Source organism: Nelumbo lutea, chromosome 7 (genome assembly GCF_056320005.1).
Source record: "Nelumbo lutea isolate HS-2025 chromosome 7, American lotus-T2T, whole genome shotgun sequence".
Lineage (NCBI taxonomy): Eukaryota > Viridiplantae > Streptophyta > Magnoliopsida > Proteales > Nelumbonaceae > Nelumbo > Nelumbo lutea.
In genome coordinates, this window is record NC_142690.1 from 20,684,640 (window position 1) to 20,706,651 (window position 22,012).

The 22,012-nt window shown below is 36.3% G+C and overlaps 2 protein-coding genes and 1 pseudogene across 2 annotated transcripts; all 3 read right to left on the reverse strand.

Moving 5' to 3' along the window:
• Nucleotides 1-4,177: 4,177 nt before the first annotated feature.
• LOC148845551 (putative germin-like protein 2-1) lies at nucleotides 4,178-5,025 on the reverse strand (annotated as a pseudogene).
• Nucleotides 5,026-8,403: 3,378 nt separating this feature from the next.
• Nucleotides 8,404-9,566, reverse strand: LOC148845552 (germin-like protein 8-2). Its single transcript, XM_088955102.1, has 2 exons — nucleotides 9,336-9,566; nucleotides 8,404-9,201 (listed from the first exon to the last, which is right to left on the reverse strand). The coding sequence occupies exons 1-2, from the start codon at nucleotides 9,451-9,453 to the stop codon at nucleotides 8,651-8,653; spliced, it is 669 nt and encodes a 222-aa protein (XP_088811228.1). The 5' UTR covers nucleotides 9,454-9,566; the 3' UTR covers nucleotides 8,404-8,650.
• A 6,321-nt stretch (nucleotides 9,567-15,887) lies between these two features.
• LOC148845553 (putative ubiquitin-like-specific protease 1B) lies at nucleotides 15,888-21,646 on the reverse strand. Its single transcript, XM_088955879.1, has 9 exons — nucleotides 21,581-21,646; nucleotides 21,392-21,492; nucleotides 21,217-21,301; nucleotides 21,074-21,127; nucleotides 20,873-20,965; nucleotides 20,669-20,800; nucleotides 20,393-20,554; nucleotides 20,215-20,277; nucleotides 15,888-15,932 (listed from the first exon to the last, which is right to left on the reverse strand). Exons 1-9 carry the CDS (start codon nucleotides 21,644-21,646, stop codon nucleotides 15,888-15,890), a joined length of 801 nt encoding a protein of 266 aa, XP_088812005.1.
• Between the last annotated feature and the right edge of the window lie 366 nt (nucleotides 21,647-22,012).

Sequence of the window (22,012 nt, forward strand, 5' to 3'; positions counted from 1 at the left end):
AAATCATTACACCTATTTAATAAAAATTCACAAGATACTCTTAGCTATGTAATTTACACAAATTGGAGAATGATAGAGATTGAGGGAGAGAGAAGGAAATATTGACCAAGAGGGAGAATGAGGGAGAAGAATGAAATAGAAAGAGAGATAGGTTTTGATTTGGCTACAGACTAAAGATGGAAGAGTGGGAGAAACCAAAGGAGCGTGAGATCGAAAGATGAATGTGAGAGTGAGAGAGAAGGGAGGGAGATCGAGAGATAGAGGGAGTGTGAGATCAAATTAAAAACCTATTTTCGGTATTGGCTTTTTGCTATGTTCAACATGGACTGAGTCTCATGTTGGCAATAGCCACATAAGCCTCAAATGACATGACGATGGTTTTTATAATTTGAAATGTAGAAATGGTTGTTAGAGTTTTGTTGGTTTTTGGATCAACCTGCAACCTAACTTTAAATGTGCAACTGATTCAGACTATAAATTTTCCCTTTAAATTATATAATTCATTTACATTATATAAAATACTTTTTACTAATCACACTAAATTTTTGTTTGTCTTTAGTATCATTTTACTCAATACACTAATCCACCATCTAAAAAGAAAAACATTTTGATTTCTAAGTTGACATTAAATTTTTGTATTATATTTCCATCATTGGTAAAATTATTTCTTATGTATAAAACTTATTTTTGTTCAATATAATAAATGCATGATATTATGTGTTTTGGAGATAGACAAATCTATGACTTGGAGAGATGACGTTTCAAAAGTGAAAATGGGGTGGAGACCCTATTTAGTATCCAAAAATAAGAGAGACAAAGAGGTTTACTGTTCAAAATTGAGGGAAAATATAAGATCCACAACCAATAAAGAAGGAAGCAAGAGAGGCTAGGACTATCAGATATTAAAGGAAGTTTCTTCCTAAATTAATGGGGCAAAAAAAGGTGTGATTGGCATTCCATGGGCTTTTAAAGAGTCCTGCACCCCTCTAGAATTGCTCGGTTTGGGTAATGGGGCAAAGAGAAACCATATGAACCATGGGTCAATTTTCCAAACTGAACCGTAGTACCGATTTGGTAACCAAAACCAAATCAAAGCTGGTCGGTTAACTAGTTAATTGGTTTAGCTAACCATTGATTCGGTTCGTTAGTTTTTCAGTTTTTTTTATTTTTATAAAAACAACTTGTTAATTCATACCATTTAAATAAGTATACAAAACTATTACTAATTCAAATTCATACCATCTACTGGTATTCCATCTTTTTTTCCTATGTTGCATAGAGTACATTCGCACATGATACATCATCAGCTTCACTCTCTATTTTGTATTACCATGGAAACAATATGTAATTATTTTTAACATACACAAAAATGAAAAAGTATAATGAACAAATCAAATTTGTATATTTATCAATTCCTCGTGTACTCATGCAAAGCTCTTTGCTCTTGTTGTATGGTTAACTGTTCATTTAAAGCGGTTAGATTTGTTGATTATGGATCTTGCCTATATTGAAATACAACTAATTTACTTTTCACTCATTCAAATAAAAAATAAAAATATTTAAGTATTTAAGATACTTATGGTCTCTAGTTTGCTCTAGAAAGAGGAATTCCTGCATATCTTGGTGTTTCGGGGACAAGGAGGCTACCTTATCCTAGCAGATCATTTGAGTTTGTTCACTGCTCTCACTATAGGATTGATTGGCTCCAAAGAGATGAAAATCCTCTTGAGCTAGATAGGTTGCTAAGGCCAGGGGGTTATTTTGCTTATTCGTCATCTGAAGCATATGCACAAGATGAAGAAGATCTCGGAATATGGAGGGAAATGAGTGCTCTTGTAGACCAAATGTGTTGGAAAATTGCTGCCAAGAGAAACCAGACAGTCATTTGGGTCAAACCACTAACAAATGACTGCTACATGGAAAGGGAACCTGGCACTCAACCACCTCAATGCATATTAGATGATGATCCAGATGCAGTGTGGAATGTTAAAATGGAGGCTTGCATAACACCATACCTTGACCGTGAGTACCCATATTTTCTGACTCATCAGGGAATCTACGAGCTTTTCCAGTTGACTGATTTTATTAGATAAAGTGATGTCAAAGGCATTCTTCTTTTTAACTAAAATTGAGTTGTTTTAGAAACTGAAGTTTTTATAGCACCAAAGGAGTTAACAAGTTTGTTGCTAAACAAGCACTTTATCTTCTTTTGTAGGAAAGTTTTAATTCAGATTTGATAAAAGAAAAGCCTTAACTCAGATTGTTGCTGTTTACACTTTACAACCTAAACAATTCTAAAATCTTCTCAAAGCACCCACCCTATACAAGCTTCCTCCTAAACATACAATCAGGAAATTTACAATTTTTCCTTTCTTCAAGTTCAAGGAAAACTTTTTCTAGGAAGGTTTTAATTCAGTTGCTAAACAAGTCTGTTGCTAAACGTGCAATTTATCTTCTGTAGGAAACTTTTAATTCAGATTTGAGAAAAAAAAAAAGCTTTAACTCAAATTGTTGTCTTATACACTTTACAACCTAAAAAATTCTGAAATCTTCTCAAAGCACCCACCCTATACAAGCTTCCTCCTAAATATTACAATCAGGAAATTTAGAATTTTCCCTTTCTTCAAGTTCAAGGAAAACTTTTCTGGCAAGCTCTCCACCCTCTACAAAGAATTAAGTCCATGTTTTTCCTAACTTCAACTTCTTCTTTTTTATAGGAAACAGTAACGTTCAATAGATAATTGAAAAGATGGAAAAAGAAAATCAAATACTTACGAACTGGTCCAAAACAAAGCCTCCCTATTAACTCCTTGCTTAGCTAAAGTGTTAGCCATTCCATTTTCTGACCTTCTTACCCAATTAAAATGCACTCCAATCTCCCTTGCTAAGCTAATAATCTCTCTTAGAGGCTGTCTAAGAGACCACACTCCCAGATTTCCAGTTTGCATCCACCCTACTATCAGCTTGGAGTCCCCTTCCACTTCTAATTGTTGCATTCCCCATTGTTTTTCCAGTTTCAAACCTTGAAGTAAGGCCATTACTTATGCCCTTAATGAATCCCCCACCCCAATTGGGCCCAAGTAAAGGGCCAAGACTTTTTCTTCCTCGTTTCTGTACACACCCCCAACTCCCAACTGACCTGGATTATCCAGGGAACTTCCATCAAAGTTTAGCTTCACCCTGAACTAAGGTGGTGGTACCAACAAACTTGTGCCACAGGGGAGGAAGGCGAGGATATAACTATAACACTCCAATTTCTAATTAAGTCCTTTGAGGAGAAATTCTTGAAGAGATGTACTTTCAGCCAGTGCATAACCTTGATGGTGACAACCTCCACAAGTGCTTCTTTGGATCTCTCTTCCCAAATTGACCATAGGATGACAGTTATTGTTATTCTCCACGATACTTGCCCCTTTTCATTGGTTTTTGAAAGAAGTTAGAGTCAAAAAAATTCAACACACCCGAGAAGGGGGGTTCCATTTGTAACCAAACAAAGAAGAGAACCAATCCCACAAATAATAAACAAAAATGCAAGAAAGTAAACTTTCCCCCTAATAATGGAACCCGAGAGGGGGGTTCCATTATTAAAAGGGGCATTTTTGTCCCATTCAAGTGTCGGTAACTTTTCCCCTATACGGGAAAGTTATTTACCTACCTAGAAGATGGGTATCACTTTCATGGGTAAGTGGTACCCAAGAAAATAAACTTTCCCTAGTCCCCACATGAAATTGAAAAAAGAACAAGGGATTCTTGAACTTTTCCCCCTCTCCAAATCCAAAAAAAAGAATGCCCCCTAAGAATGATTTGTTTTGCCACATGAAAATAGTAACATGGTTACCTAAACTGAGTGGAAGATGTTCAAGGTTATGGACCCATGTTTGTCTATTCCAAAAGTACCCCTAAATTGAATTGAAAATGTTCAAGGGTATGGATCCATGGTTATTTATTCCAATAGTAACCTTTACTAGGTTGATAATTCAACGATTCGGTCATCCAGATCAACGGATCGCGAGCCAAATTAATGGTTTTTGGCCAAAAAGCGATTTTAGGGTGAAATATAATTGGTTTTTGGACCAGTTCCCGATTTTCCAGTTTGATCGTCCAGTCCAAACACAATAAAGTAGGAATGGAGCTTATATTTATTAAGTTATAATTAAGAGCAGTAGTGCTGTTTGTTTTAGTTGTTGTCCATCCAGAACTGAGCTTGAAGGTATCAACCACCTTCTTGTCAACTTGGAAAGCCTTTGCAAGAACATCGTCTTTTATGGGTGGCTTGGCTCCAAACACAGCATTAGCAATGGTGATTGTACCGGGGTTCTGACTGTTCAAACCGGCAAAGGCAACCGCATTGGTGTGCCCCACATTGAACTGGAAGTGAATGAGACCTTTAGGAAACACAAACACATCTCCCTTGTTAAGGACGTTGGTAAAGAGGCGATTGTCCGGGTGGGAGGTGACGAAGCCCACGTAAAGTGTGCCCTCCAACACAACCAGAACCTTGGTGGCTCGGGGGTGCGTGTGGAGCGGATTGAGACCGTAGGGAGCATAGTCTATGCGGGCCACAGAAATGCCAAGAGTATTGAGACCAGGTAATTGCATAACGTTTACAGGAGTGACTTTGGAGCCAACGGAGTTGGATGTGTTTCCGGGCTTGTCAAGGCCGGAAAAGAAGAAATCATCTGCTGTTGTGTAGTTTGGATTCTTACAGAACTTCCCGTTCACAAACACTGTTGAGAAAAATAAGAATATTGCTGTCAACATAAAGCATTGTATATATGATGTTAATTGTTGAATATATGGAAATTTAGGGTTGCACAACTTGTGATTGGTATGTAATTTGTGTAATAGACAGAAGAAAAACAAAGGAAAGAAAATGGGCATACAGAGTCATCAGAATGTGGATATACCACAAGAGTCGGTGTCTTTAATGGCAACACAGAAGTCTTGCAAGGGACTTGGATCAGATGCTAAAGCTTGAGAGCATAGGGCCAAGAGGGCAAGAACTGCAAGCATCTGAGCACCCATTTTCACTTGTAATTGTTTTTCAATATAGAACTAGACAGAACAAATTGGTGAGTTGATGGATGAAGAGGTTTGCATGCTATTTATATAGAGGTAAGCCAAGGAAATGGTCTAGTACTGCATTCTGATATCTTGGAATGCAATCTAGGACTACACACCTGAATTGTTTATTAATTAGAATTTTTTTCTCTGTCTACAACTTCTCCCATCATCATCATCATCATTAATATTGTAAGGTAGCAGCCCCTCCACCTGTAAAGCTTGGGGTTGAATTAATTATAATTGTTTATTACAATTAGTTACTCATTCTACAACCGCTCCCATCTACTCATTTTACACCTGCTACCAACATTTTTTCTTTGGTATTACATTGGGAATCCGGGGTGCAGGAGAGCAGGTGTACACTCGGCCCACTGGCCATACCGGACTCTTGATTCTATGGCTTTGATGTCGTGCCCTCCTATTTGGAGGGGAGTGAACCATGGTACACGGAACCATTTTGAGAATCAGTTTCCAAAGATAACGCTCCATTGATTGCCTTAATGGGATAGCCTTTTAAAAGGGATACTTGAGACATGGTCAGAAGCTCTAAATTTCCAAAGGGACATTATTAGATACAGTTTTACTGTATTGCTTAGAAAGATGGAATAAAATATGGGATCTTCACTTTTTTTTTTTTTTGTTGTAATAAGGGGAAAAATTACTTGAGTTTTCATTCATTTAACTACAAGGATCTAGAATGAAAACTATGAAGTTACTCCATGCCTCCTTATGCATCTTCTATCCAAATTTCTTGTTATATAAGTGAACACAAATGAATGAAAATCACAACCTATGCGAGATTCAGAAGTTGGACGATATAGAAAGGTACATCTTGGGGGGTGGGTAGGTTGAGGGTTAATCAAGGCTCAAACTCTAAGGCCTTCTTCACTTTTTGGGCAAGTTATTTGTGCGGGTAAGTGTGTTTATTTTTTAACTAAATAATATAATGACTATTTTCACCATAAAAATTACATTATCAAAATGGGCATTTTTGTCACATCCAAGTGTTGGCAACTTTCCCAAGATGGGAAATAATTTATCCACTTGGAGATGGGTAAATAAACTTTCTATGGTCCCCACATAAATAAATTAAAAAAAAACATGGATTTCTTGGTCAAACCAACTTCCCCCCTCTCAAAATCCCAAAAGTGAATGCCCCTTCAGATGTAAACTTTAGGCTTGGGCTTGGCCCAACCCAAAGTCAAGCCCAAGTATATAAAGCCAGAACTAACCCACGCTTAATCCAACACAATTCAGGCTGAGCTCGGGCTCAGGTTGGTTGGGCCTGTGCAGGTTGGTCAGGTTTGAAAGAATTTATGATTATATTTTCACAAAAAAAAATTATGATTATATTTTTGCTGCCACTCCAAAGAGTGTCTTCACTTTTTTTTTTTTCTTTTTTGAGTACAAACCAGGTCTAGGTCCTGTTTGGTTTGCGGGAATAGGGATCTGGAATCGAAATCAGAATGGGTTATTCCATTTTTAACTGTTTGGTTAGGTGGAATCAGAATCCCATTCTCATTTCTATTGGATTGGCATTCCCCCATTTGAGGGAATGGCCATTCCCCGCCCCTTCCTTGGGAATGAAATCCTATCCCTGCTGATTCTAATTCCCATTCTCATTCCTTTTTGAATCAAACAGACTATGGGAATGGACCATTCCGATTCCAAATCCGGAAGATCTCGATTCTGATTCCAGTTCTGGTTCCAACTGCAAACCAAACAGACCCTTATTCTTTTTAAGAAGATGACTTGCTATGTGTGCTCTGTTCTCTTGAGTTGGAAGATTGTTTCTACTCTTGAAGATATCTTCGTTCTCTTTGAGCAAATGATTGCTTAAAAGATGGCTTTCTCCTAAAAGCAGGGCAGATTTTGTGGCTCAATACTGTTCTTAGAAAGCTTGTATGTTTCAGATTTTGTTCACTAAAATTTGGTCTGCACTCTGCTACTTGCTACTGTTTTTAGAATGCTGTGATCTTTCCTTGAAAAAACCAGCTTTAGTTTTTTTTTTTTTGAAAAGAAGTTGCTTATTTCTGTCACTTGTTGTTCTTAAAATAATTTTATTTTGCTTGAATAAGCTAGATTTGATTTCTTGAAAATGATCTTCTCTTTGCTTTTTTTCCGAACACAACGTATTAGTCCATATTGACCAATAGATATTTTAAAGTGACTCTGATACACTCCTACAGTTTCTGTTTTGGGGTAGACGGGCCTTACACCGACCCCCAAACAGGTTTGGGAAAAAAAAGTAAAATAGAAAGCTTGTAACTTTTGTTTTGTTTTTGTTTTTCATTTTTTTTTTTGTTGAAAGTTACACTCCCTTCCATTTACTTATATAAAATAACAATTGATTTTTTAATAAATTACAGGTAACCACCCTATACTTTGGGGTGATAATGCATAGCATCCTGAACTTTGTTTGGACACAAAGACCCTCCACCCTGAATTTCTAGATTCCATCACCTTGCCCCCCTATGCTAACGGGGTTGATTGTGAAAATACAATTATTAAATTGCCCATTCAAGACTCCATGGGCTAACAACAATAAGTATAAATTAATGAAAACAACATTTCTAAAGCACAAATTGTTTTCAAATCATCGATGGAATGATCATTCTTAAAGCAGTGGAATGAAACGTTAGAATCCACAGTTCAGGGGGTCCTTTTTTGCAAAGTAAACTTTGAGGGGCTAAGTGCCATTATCCCAAAGTACAGGGTGATTGTTTATAATTTATTTTTTTTGGGGCGGTGGGAATTCTTTAATTTCATCACTTAGAGATCATGTGATGCTGTTAAAAGACGTCCATGTTAACTTGTATAGAAGGGTGATTAAATTATGTTTCCTAAAGAAAAATGAAAATGAATTGGTTGTGAGTAGGATTGAATATGTAGTGTTAAGGGGTGGAAGGCGAATACGCTTTCCCTTGTGACTAAGTTTGCATAGTAGGTTCGAGTATGGATCTATTTGGTTATTAGTTAGTACTTAGGTTTTGCTATAGGCAATTTATATGTTAAACACTGGGTTTTCATCAAAACAGGATTCTTGTGTTCTGATTAAACCAGGCGTTTCAAGTTTCAACATCAAAATGGCAAAAACCATTCTCAACAGTTCAACTCAAATGGGTCTCCTCCCTGGTTTAATAAATTCAACCGGCTGGATGGTCCAGTTTGAAAACATTAATGTTCCTTTTGGCTAGTGGATCTTTATACCTTTCAATGTGAAAGGTGCTCAACATATAATCAATCTAGGTTGTCCAATATATGGCGGACCCTGGTTTCTTTATTTTCAAATAGGAAATCAAACAGAAAGCCTAAAAAATTCATCATAGTCTTCACATATTTAGGACAAATATAAAAAAGTTCTTCATATTATTACTAATATTCCTTATTGGTAGAAAAGTTCTTCAATATCAGAAGGAACAAGAACAAACCAACAAAATGACACACCAAAGGGAGGCAGCAGCGTGGGCCACGACATTACCACCCATAATTTTACACAATGAATTGTGTTTGTTTGAAGTCTGAAAAGGGCTTACATTTATTATATATAGGTTCTGACTAAAATCTCTAGGTAGTGCTGTTTGTTTTAGTTGTTGTCCATCCAGAACTGAGCTTGAAGGTAATCAATCACCTTCTTGTCAACTTGGAATGCCTTTGCAAGAACATCATCTTTGATGGGTGGGTTGGCTCCAAACACAGCATTAGCAATGGTGATTGTACCAGGGTTCTGACTGCTCAAACCGGCAAAGGCAACCGCATTGGTGTGCCCCACATTGAACTGGAAGTGAATGAGACCTTCAGGAAACACAAACACATCTCCCTTGTTCAGGACCTTGGTAAAGAGGCGATTGTCCGGGTTGGAGGTGACGAAGCCCACGTAGAGTCTGCCCTCCAACACAACCAGAACCTCGGTGGCTCGGGGGTGGGTGTGGGGCGGATTGAGACCATAGGGAGCATAGTCTATGCGGACCAAGGAAATGCCAAGAGTATTGAGACCAGGTAGTTGCATCACATTTACTGGAGTGACTTTGGAGCCAACAGGGTTGGATGTGTTTCCGGGCTTGTCAAGGTCGGAAAAGAAGAAATCATCTGCTGTTGTGTAGTTTGGATTCTTACAGAACTTCCCATTCACAAACACTGTTCAGAAAACAATAACAAAATTGTCAACAACAGGTGATAGCAAAGAATGAAAAACATTAATTTGAAGCGTCTTTAACGATTGGTATGTAGTTTGTGTAATAGACAGAAGAAAAACAAAGGACAAAATGTACCAGGATAGTCGGTGTCTTTAATGGCAACACAGAAGTCTTGCAAAGGACTTGGATCAGAGGCTAAAGCTTGAGAGAGAAGCGCCAAGAGGGCAACAACTGCGAGCATCTGAGCACCCATTTTTCACTTGTTTTTTTTTTTTTTCTCAATAAAGAACTGGACAGAACAGATAACTTGGTTGATGGATGAGGAAGCTTGAATGTGAACCCTGTTATTTATGGAGGTTAGCCAAGGAAATGGTCTAGGGCATTCCGGTCTCCGCATGCAATGTAGGACTAATATACATCTGAATTGTTTATTAATTCGAATTAATTACTAATTCTACAACTGCTCCCATTTCTTTGAAATTTTGTTCATGGACTTCATCATCATAATGGTTAATAATATTTTTAGGTGGCCACCTTTCCACCCGAGTAAAGTTTGGGGTTGAAAAATAATAATCATGATGTAATCCATATCCCATATCCCAATTGTATGTGGTTGAATTAATTATAAATGTTTTCAGAATGAATTGTTCGTTCTACAACCGCCCTTTCATCTACTCATTTTACACCTGCTACCAAGGTTTTTCAAACCGAACGAATGACCTGTTTTGATAAAAAAATAAAATATTTAAAAAAATAAAAACTGGCCAAATTATTGAATGGTTCGAACGGTTCAATTGCTTGGGTTAGTGGTTTATTGATCAAATTAATGATTTTTGGAAAAATAACGGTTCTGGGGTAAAAAATAACTAGTCACCTGACTGGTTCCCAGTTTTTCCAGTCCGATCATATGATCCGATCTGATTTTGAAAACCATGCCTGCTACCCATATTTTTTTTATTAGACAAGGGTAATCACGGGTGGGACAGAGCAGGGTGCAAGTGAGGCAAACTAATTGTGGCTCAATTGGTAGGATCTCTGATTTTATTGTAGCAAAGACTTGGGATAGAATCCCGCTGCCAGTAGGGGTGAGCAAAAAAAAAAAAAACAAATAACTGACCAAAACCGAACAAAAAAATCGGTTAATCAAACTGGTCGGTTCGGTGTTCTAACAAAACCGAAGGTATCGGTTTGGTTTCGATTAACCAATATAGAAAACCAATGGTCAACCGAACTGACCGGTATACATATATTTCTATACTATATATATATATTTATGTATATTATATATATTCTTATATATTATAAATTAATAAATATGCATTACATATATAAATATATATTTATAACATATGATATATTATTTATTATTTGAAATATAATATTTTATATATATTTATACTTTTTTATTATATATATATATATATATTTATAATATATTATAAAAATTAAAAAACCGACGGTTAACCAATCCGGTCAACCGATTAATCGATGGATTTTGGTTACCGATTTTCCAAAAACCGGTACTACCAGTTTGGTTACAAAATATGCCCCACGGTTCGATAAACCGAGCCGTGAATACCCCTAGCTGCCACCAGGGCTGGGGGTTAAGAGGATGGGGATGAGCTACCCTTGTTGTGTAACCCATAAAGCAAAAAAAAAATAAAAGAAAAAGAAAAAGCGTGTCCCACTGGCCACACCACAAAGAATCTACCGTTCACAACTGCTGGGTCATCTGGCATTTTGCACCAACTTGCTTTCTAGAAACAAGCATATCTTTAGGGCTTGTTCTGTAATGTGAAGAATCAGAAGGGGCGACGAGGTCAGTTTGACTGTGTTCTAATCAAATTAGGCTAACACACTACTGATTGCCTCAATAGGATGGCCTTTTAAAATGAGATATATTTGAGACAAGGTCAGAAGCTCTAGTTTCCCAGAATGACAATATGGGATAGAATCTTACTGTATTGTTTAGAATATTCAAATAAAATTTGGACTTAAGCATCTGCTGCTCCTACAAGAAAAAACTCTGCTACTTCCTCATATGATGTTTACCCTGTTTTAAACCTGACATATCTCTACCAAAACAAGATTTCTGCTAAGCATCAAGTGGAGATTTCCACAAATGAATTTATGGATTACAAGAACAACTGTAACCAGTTCAGACAAACATAAGAAACCTTTTCATGAAACAGACCATTGTTTCCTTTTTTGAAAATTAAATATGTACTTGAGAGAACAGTTATTGGAGAAGCTCTCTATGCACAAAATATATGCATTTGGTTGTTTAGCACTTATAAAAGTGAAAGAACAATTGCCAAATTGTGTCAGAATTTTAAGTAGACAAATCTGACAAAGGTTGTGCCTATACTTGTTTTTGAGGCTTTATCTAGACTCATAATACTTTCAGTCCAAATGTAGTTCTGAAAGCCATAAACCAATGGAAAACTCCATTTTTCATATATCAAGGCTGGTAGTACCACATATGCATGTAACAGTAAATCCACACATACAAAACTCCTTCAAACTTTCACCATAAATGGATATAACCCTGCGGTTTGTGAACCAGAGATATGATTAATTGGGGCATGTAGGAAGTTGTCAACTTTTCTTGATTTTTAAAAGCTTTGTAAATTTGTGGACCAAAGAATGGGAGAAGCCTCCATAGTCGAACCTGATCCCATGGCTATCCATATTGATCCTTTGCAAATTGCTTGTGTTCCTCCTTGGTCTGGAAGTTGATCAGGCCTGGTCGGATTGTTATAGACATTAAGGCATTTTCTCTTCATGGGGAGACCCTGTGGTTTTCTTCGAGGAGGAAGAAATGCAAAAACCTATGCTCCTCTCCGCCTGGCCCTTGTGGGTAAATGTTTATATGGAAGCCAATGATTTCAAAGATTAAATAAGTGTTAATTAGAACTTTCAAATTGTATAACAATATTCTGATTACTACCATTGATCAAATACAAGTTTCAATCTGATTTGAATTAGAACAGGAATTCCTTCACTAAGGGTGCTAAGGGTGAAGGATTTTTTTTTTTTCTTTCGATTTTCAAGTTGTCATTGGATATTGAGAAGGGTTATGAACCCTCGATCATCCCTGTCTGAATTATTTTTCCCAGGCTTCCCCCAAATTGAATGAAGTTGAGTCTATTTTGGCTACATGTGTATTCGATGTATTTTCTTGGTTTTGAAAAACCCAGAAAAGATCTAAACCCTAAATCACAAGATGTACGATTTAATTGACCATGTCTCCCTTTGTACTTGGGTTACTGACTTTACCATTTATATTTAGATACTACTGCCTAAATTAATTAAAGCTGAACCAATTTTTTTCACAAATGAGTTCAACAAGTTTTCTTGGTTTTTAAAAACCAATAAAAGTTATCAGCAATAAATCACAAGATATAGGGGTTAGGTAACGATGTCTCTCTTAGTACTTGAGTTGTTAATTCTTGTAATATATATTTGAAGATTGATTGTGAAATTGCTTAAAGTTTAATTTAATTTAGCCACACATGGTTCTGTAAATTTTCTTAGTTTTTAAGAATTGAAAAAAGCTATCAACCTTAAACCACAAGATGTATTATATTTGAACGTCTAATCCTTATAATATATATATATATATATATATTAAGACACCCATGGCCAAATCAATTAATAAAATCTACTAATTCATTAAAAATAGTAATAAACTCCATAACACAACGAAAAGATAATAATCAAGAAATAGATTAGTAAAATCATTCGATAAAGCATGCCTTCTGGATGGAAGATTTCTTTATGGGTTTATAGATGTCAGGTCTCTGCTACATGTCAGCTATCCAACGAAATTGGTTATTCATTTGGTGGAAAATTCAGTTGCACTACAAGCAAATAAAGTCTAACAACGAAAGCCATTTGTATAAACACATTATATCAATCATATAAACGTGACAACCAATTCAATCTTGGAATTTGCAACAAATTACAAGAATCCTATATTTCTATGCATGTGGGTTGTATTGTAAGGAGAACTTTTAACTCATGTGAATGATGCACTACTATGAGCCAGAACATGATAACAAAATTTGATATGCACGCTTGTTTAACATTGCTCGTGGAAGGAAGTGGTTAATCTTGTTTTGGAGTAGTTATATTCCTCCAATTGGATCTGATACATCTCTTGTAATTAGTAGACCAAAATTTAAACAAGACACCAAAGCTTTCAGTAGACATTCCTTAGAATACATCTCCTGCATTGGTCATTGGATTTAACATTTCCTACAGGAACACCAAAACTTCATTAGATTTTCCTCATAATACACCTTTTACACGTCATTTGTTAATGGTATCAATAAAAGTAATATATTTAAAAAAAAAACTTAAAAATAGATTAACTTTTTAAAAATAACATCAATAAAAGGCAAAAATATTGTTCAACTTCTTCTCGCCATTTGTTTATCAGAGCTGCTGTCCGCCGTCCGCCACCGCCTCTGCCTCCAGCAACATTGCTGGAGGTGGCAGTGGTGGCGGTGGTGGTCATTCCTCTCCCCGCCGCCACAGCCACCTCTGTCTCCACCCATCTCTGGTAACGTTGTTGGAGGCGGAGGCGAGGGCGGAGGTTGCGGCATTGGACAGAGAAACCACCAGCGTTGTCGTCGCCACCTTTGCCACCGGCCACCTCCGGCAATGTTGTCGGAGGTGGAGGCAGCGGACGGCAATGGATGACAGCGAACGACGACTCTAGTGAACAAATGGCAAGAAGAAGATGATGAATAGTGTTTTTGTCCTTCATTGATATTATTTTTAAAAAGTTAACATATTTTTGAAAATTTTTAAATATATTACTTTTACTGATATTAAACCCCAAAAGTTGCCCTTATATGCTAGAAACCCTCTTTTTAATCATCTTTTTGAACATACGACAAACTGAGCATCAAGCTATGAGGCACATCAACACTTTTTATAGCTAATGCAGCAATTTGTCGACTTTTGAGCTCAATATCGCACCAGCTATCTTCCAACAGAGTACATTAATTCATTGTTTTTAAAAACGGACTGGACCAGACGGTCTGACTGGAAAAAACAAGAACCGTCAGGTCCGTTTCCCCTCAAAACCGGATTTTCTCAAAAAAACATTGATTTTGGTCAGCAAACTGTTGAACCGGGCGGTTAACCGTTTGAATGGTTTTAACTATTTTTTATTTTATTTTATTTTATGTCAGAATGGGTCGATCGTCCAACTCGATAATCGGACCCCTGACCGATTCAGTCTCTAGGCCGGTTTTAAAAACCATGCATTAATTCAAGTCACTATATTGGAAAAATATGGTAAAATGACATCATTTAACAATAATTATTCTTTTAAAAAACACAGTCAAAAGTTGGAAAACAATACTATGAATCAATGTTTTTGAACCATCGTTGACCTAGACGGTCGGACCGTTCGACTCAGAAACCGTCTAAGCAATTAGTTCCATTTCACCCCTGACCCACTCTTGGGTCAAAAACCGTTGACTTTGTCAGAAAACCGCTTACCTAAGCGGTCAAACCGTCGATTCGTTTGACCTAGACAGTGGTTCGCAGTTTGAAAAATTGCAGAGAAGGAGAAACTCTGAGTCTGAGACACGAACTCAGATCTGATATCCAGAGAGACTGAGAGAGAAGAAGAAGAAGAAGAAGAAGAAGAAGAAGAAGAAGAAGAAGTTGTAGTTTTCTCAAATCTCAGATCTAGATTTGAGAAAAAACGAAAAATCAATCTTAGATCTAAGATCTGAGAACTTGTATCTCAAATCTCAGATCTGTCATCTACGTTGTTATTGCCGTTGCCATCTTGTCATCGTCGGTGAGCGTCAAATCCATTCTCCTCCTCTTCCTTCTTCTTCCCTCCTTCCTTTTTCTTTATCTTCTTTTCCTTTTTTTTTCCTTTTTCCTTTCTTTCTTTCCTTCTTCTCTTCTTTCTCAGCCGCCAAAACACTCTCTTCTCCACCCCTCCTTTCTCTTTCTCTCATATACTATTTGCTATCTTGCCCTAATGCAAACTGCCCGAACCGTTCGACCTAGATGGTTGAACCACTGATCCGAAAACCCTAGTAGCTAGAACGGTTCCATTTCCGGGTCAGTTTTTAAAACCTTGCTATGAATTATATTTATACCAAGTTGAAATCCCAGACATAACCTCGACATAGACAATCCATATACTTCATCACAAAATCACCACAATCGGTGCTATAAAGAACAAAGCAACACATAAGACTTATAATAATATAAATAAATTAATTTAAAAAACACTCATAACTTGTTTAAGAATGATACCCATTGCCGCTTTAGGATGGAACGCTTGCATATAGTTCCATTCTCCATTCATTGTTCCATCCTACAACGAATGAGTTTCTGTTTATAAAACTTTGCCTGCGAAAAGGCAGTAAATTAGAACAATAAATACTTGTAATGTAAACACAGACAGATACCAATGGTTATCACTTTGAATTGGTACAAAGACCTTACTATAGACACATTCTTTTAATGATCTTATGAAAGGCTCCACTCGTTGGGGCTCATGTAGAATAAGTTGCTGCAATATACAATAGAGCTATTTCAAAAGCCTTACACACATTTTATCCTAATATATATTATATTCGTATAACACTTTACTTGGGCATATGTTGGAAAATATAAGAATGGATTGTATTCTTCTTCATTTAAATGCTATTCTGCCTGTTCAATCAATAAGCTGCCATAGGCATTTATAACCTACAAAGTAAGAATTAGATAACTTATTAACTCAAAATAAAACCAATCAAATTACTTCTCATCATCCGTCCAAACATTCTCATTGCACTATAGGAAGTATGTTAGAGATAATTCATAAGTAATTAAATATAATTTATTGCAATGGGAGTTAACCTTTCGATTGGGTTGGTCAAAAAATGTTTAATGTTTGATAGATGGCTCTTTGTAATGCTTTTTATCTAGATAATGTTTCCAAAGGCTTTTGCCATCAATAACCTACAAATCTACAATACAAATACAACATGTTAATTCATGTAGTTTGAAATTTGAAATATATTAAATAATTTAATATACCTTCTCATTGTTCCCTATAGGCTATGTACTGTAGGCATCTATTTTGGGGTCTTTGTTGCTTGTCTTGTTAAATTCAGATTCACAAGGAGCCAATAAATAAACAACCTTCTTCCTCAATTTATAAGGGATAAATGAGCATCCACATAGCCATCCAGACTTAGCAATAGAATTTTTCAACAACGTCAAAGGTAACTAATTCAAACTTTTAACCAACTCCCTATATATGCCACTTGCCCAATCATATTCTTTTAATTCATCAATGATCTCAGCAAATCTAAACCACTTGCTCTCAATTTTGTGGAGACTTTGAGTAAAGAGGAATTGCCCTAATATATATAATACCAAAATATTTGGAATATAACTATCCAACTTTGTCCCTCTTTTGCTCAATAAATCTTCAATATTTCTCTCAAGATCACTCCATTCCACCATTGCACTGTTAAAAACTTCTTCCTGTAATGTGGTGGTTACGTGTGACATATACAAATTTACAAATTTTCCCTTAACAAGGAGTCCCAATATTAAACCAACATCAACTACTGTGAAAGGAACAACATGTTTGACCCCCAAAACAAATGAATTTGTATGCATATCCCATCTATGCACCAATTCAGTTAATAAAGCCTTATCATTATTTACTTCAGGCATGCTCAACAAGTGATACAATGGGATTTTCCTCATTGCTTCAAGTATGTATTCATGTTTGTTCAACTTTATCAACAAAATGTGTTAAACTATTTCTGCTTGAGATTTGCATTTTCTGAGTTCAACTACATGTTATCAAATTTGTGAGTGCGGTGGTGAAACTATGTACAAGGGTCTCCTTGAAGGATGAAGGAAAACCAAATGCAAGAGGTATACTAAAGGCTAGGGCAAATGAGAATGGTAGAATGATGATTTTGTTATGAGATAGACCCCCATTTATAGGGAGAGATCCCAAGGTCCCGAAAGGAATGAGCCAAAAGTGTTTGATTCCTATTAGGAAAAAGAATCTTGGATTCGTTATCAGTTATCAGGGAGCACTGTTAGGGTTTTGCCACATGTCTTATGAGATATCTCAATAACGAACTTTCCTTTTGTCTAAGGATTCTCATAATCCACGTGTGCTATTTTCTTTCGTGATCCTTTTAACTAGCGTGGCATGGGTGATGCCATTATTTAGTTGGTGCACCTTTATCAAGCCTACAAAATGTCTCGTCACGCATGTAATTTAAAGACGCACGTGTACCTAATATTTATTCCCGATCTATAGTAATTCCACATTTGTTGTAAAAATGCGATAGCTTTGAGCTCATCACAAATTCGCACGCGCATCACTCATCGTGGGTCCACGCATGTCTGAAACTTATCGTAAGTTTATACAAATATTGAATTCAATGAGTTAGTCTAATAAATCAATTTATAAGGTAAACAGTCTAATGCAATATATAGATAGAGAGATAGATAGAGAGAGAGAGAGAGAGAGAGAGAGAGAGAGAGATGCAAGAGAACAAAAGTCTGAGTTCAATTACATGTAATCAAATTGTGAGTGTGGTGGTGAGACTATGTACAAGAGTCTCCTTGAAAGACAAAGGAAGACCGGATGTAGGAGGTAGGCTAAAGGCTAGGGCAAATGACAATGATAGAATGATGATTTTGTTAGAAAATTGACCCCCATTTATAAGGAGAGATCCCGAAGTCCCGAAATGAAAGAGCCAAAAGTGTTTAATTCCCACTAGGAAAAGGAATCTTGGATTCGTTGTTAGTTATCAAGGAGCACTGCTAAGATTTTGCCACGTGTCTTATGAGATACTTCAAGGATAAACTTTTCTTTCGTTTAAGGATTCTCATAATCCACGTGTGCTATTTCCTTTCATGATCCTTTTAACCAACATGGCATGGGTGACGTCATTACTTAGCTGGTACGCCTTTATTAGGCCTACAGAAAATCTCATCATGTCGTGTAATTTAAAGATGTACATCTATCTAATATTTATTCCCAATCTATAATAATTCCACATTTGTCGTGGACCTATTGTGATAGCTTTGAGCTTATCATAAATCCGTGCATGCATCACTCATCGTGGGTCCACGCTTGTTTAAAACTTATCGTAAGTGTATACAAATATTGAATTCAATGAATTAGTCTAATAAATCGGATAAAATGACTAATGCAATATAGATAGATAGATAGAGAGAGACATGCAAGAGAACGAAAAAAATTCTGTTTATTGTAGTGCATGATCATGAACCGAATGTAATTTACCCTAATTGGAACAAGTTGGCAGTTGCATCATGATTACAATCTGCTGAGGTAATTAATCTACTCAAAATAGAAAGGTTCTTACAGTTTCTTAATCAGGACAGATGAGCACCATACATCTCTGGTTTTAAACCATTCTACGAAAAAAAAGAAGCAATGACATATGTCATTACCTATATTCTTCAAGGAGCATGATTAGAGATTGGTAACCTTATGACTAGTCAATCAGAACCAAACTAAGAGCAGTTTCAATCCATTTTTCTTTTGGTATAAAGGAAGAAATGTACTACAGAAAGTGGGGTGTGGCCTCATTCTAATACAAAGACATGGATCATAAGTCAAATTAATAGGCCAAGCTTCAATTCCTAGCATAAAGGGTACCTAAACGTTGCTGAAAGCATCGCAATTATTTGTGTTGTGGAAACTTTCCACGATATTTACAAAAAGGATCACCTAAGGATTTTATTTTCAAGGCTACTAGAGGGATTCATCAAGGTGATGCATTGTCTCCAATTGTTATTATGTTGGTGGCTGAGATTTTTAGTGGATTGCTAAAATAAACTGATGAGACAAACATCTTTCAAGGTTCTAGAGTGGGGGATGATGGTCAAGTGGAATTTTTGTTTGGACCATCTATCACTTCCTGCTCTTAAGAAGTTAGTTCCTAGTTTAGCGTCTATTACTGAGTTGCAACATGAACCGTTTCAGGTTGGCAAGCATAGTCGAGTGTCATTTGTTCCTAGAGAAAATAATAGTGTCAAGTCCTTTAGTTATTGTCCAAAACATGTGCATAAGATGGGTCCATGTTCTTGTCCATTCTAATGTTGGGGGTCCTTTGTTCATCTGTTTGATTCCTATGGGAAGTTTGTGTCTCTTGTTTCCTCCATGACTATTCCTAGGTCTGGTCTCACCAAATTGGAAGATGGCAATGGATGAAGAATTTCATGCTCTTTAGACTAATCATACTTGGGATCTCACTCCTCTCTCTTGGAAACAAGGCAGGTTGTCCTTGAGTTTACACAGTTAAGCATTGGCTTGATGATAGTGTGGAGCAGTATAAAGCATGGTTGGTGGCAAAATGTTACACCCAAACTTATTGTGTTGATTACATTGACACATCTCGAGTTGCTAAGATGAGCTTTGTATGTCTTATTATTTCTTTGGCAGCATACTATGATCAATTGTTATTTCAGTTGAATGTGAAGAATGCCTTCCTCCATGGTGACCTCTAGGAGGAAGTGTTTATGGAGCAACCTCCCAGGTATGTTGCTCAGAGGGAGGTTGAGAAGGTATGAAATACCATACATGTATTAATATAGTATAATGAACAATATGATATGAGATGGCATAATCTAAAGTGGCCTAATTTTTAGGCTCAATATACAACAGTTTTCTGAGTCAATTCCATTTAATATATCATGAATCAACCAATTTTGTGATTCAAAAACAGTGGGGAAGCAGTTTTCCTGGTCATCAGTACAAGTATCCATAGACAGTTCTTTCTTTAGTTCCCATTTTGAGTTTGAAAACCTTTTTGTAATTTCAAATGGGATAGTGGTCAAACTGGCTTTTGTACTTCTCCACTGTACAGCCCCTGGTTGTACATGGGAACTTTATTTATCTATTTTAATGAATTGATACTTTACCTCTTCTAAAAAAATGGTGAGATATATGAAGACTATAATCATTTTTAATTGCTTTAAATACCTTATTTTCTGGATGCAACAATAGATCAGCCATAACCTTCATGCGGAAGTATGGGATATCATCCTATATTTTCAAAAAGTTAAACAATATTAAGTCAAACATAAATGTTAAGAAAAAAATTCCATAAATTAAGGGATAAAAAAAATAAAGAAAACATTTGGAGCTTATTTTCAATTACCTGTGCAAAGGACTTCATTAACCGTCCATCCCAATACTCCATATAACAGCCAAAGCTAATAATAAATACATCAATTATTGAATCAATTACTCGGATTTTTGAATTGGAAGTTCGGGAAGTAGCACAGGCCATTCTGTAATTGCCATGGGTCTTCCACTCAAGCTACTCAGTATGTCGTTACAAGTTTCTTTCTAGAAATTAAACCCAACCTTTGATTAGCACATGGCAATAGGTGATGACAAGAACAATTAAAACAATATTTACTGCAATACAAACCATTCTAAGAAGATACTTCAGCTCTATAGTGAATCCATCCATTGGTAAGCTGTTAAGAACCTCCACTCTCTTATCCCTTAGATTTATGACATATACGAACCAGTGGGAGTCAACGCAAAGGGGAATGAATAACTGTTTGCAAAATATTAAAGTTAGTTGTACTTCAAATTAATTTATCTATTGCATGAGTTATCCAAGACATACCAATTCACATTGCAACAGATCATATTTAAGTAGACTTTGATAAAAAGCTTTCAACTCCTCTAGACTTGGGGGTTCATCTTTTAGAATCTTTTCCTGCATTTACAATTAGGAAAATTGGTTGATAAGACAATGGTAAGTCATCTTACTGATTAAGAATTGAAAACTTACCGCAAAATATGAGGGAAAGTAATGACGTTTTACCAAACCATTAGCTAACTGTTCATGCACTAGTACATCCATCACGCAGTTCATAACCTGCACAACAAACAAAGCTTGTTATTTTAACTCATTGTTATATAGATATACAAAGTAAATCACTATAATTTGTCTTGATTACAACTTACAGCACTAGAAACCCAATTACCATCCCTCATGCAAAGAAGCTCAGACCTTGTTAGGTGAGACGTCCATAGAATTACCAAATTTTCACTATATAAAAGGATATAGTTACATGGAATAATTGAAGCTACATGTGATAACAAAGAATAATAAAATTAATGGGTATCTACATGTACTTACCCAAATGGTCCATTGGGGTTAAATAAAGCATATACAATTGCTTTTTTCTCCAATTCGGTGAAAGAAGGAAAATCTGAAGCATGTGGAAACAACACAGTTGTCTGTTAACAAGAAAATGCATAGTTACTATATAGTTCTGAAAAATTCGAAAACAAAGATTTATTTCACTTTGAACGAAAAAAAAAACACCAAAGGATTAGTGACATGAAATTCATTCTGAGCTGTAAATTTTGTACCCCACCATTGATGCAGCATTATAACATTGGATTTGCAAAGTTGTAGAGGGTTTAGGGACGATGAGACTGCTTATGTGGTTAATCTTTTGCAAATACTAGGCAAAACTTTTTTGGATCCTTCTAGTCATGACATAAGGATTTGAGCTCCTCAGCCAAGATACTCTTTTCTTGTGTCTCCTTTTTCAACTCTCTCTACCAGCCTGCTTCTCCTCAGGTTTTTCATCCCAATGAAGTATGGTGTCGTCTGATACCCCTCAAATTAGCTGCTTTTTGTTGGGAAATGTGTCACGAGAAGGTGAATACTATGGATTAATTGCAAAGAAGAAGATTGTTTATGTGCTTATCCCCAAATTGGTGCATCTTTTGTAGATCTAATGGTGAGAGT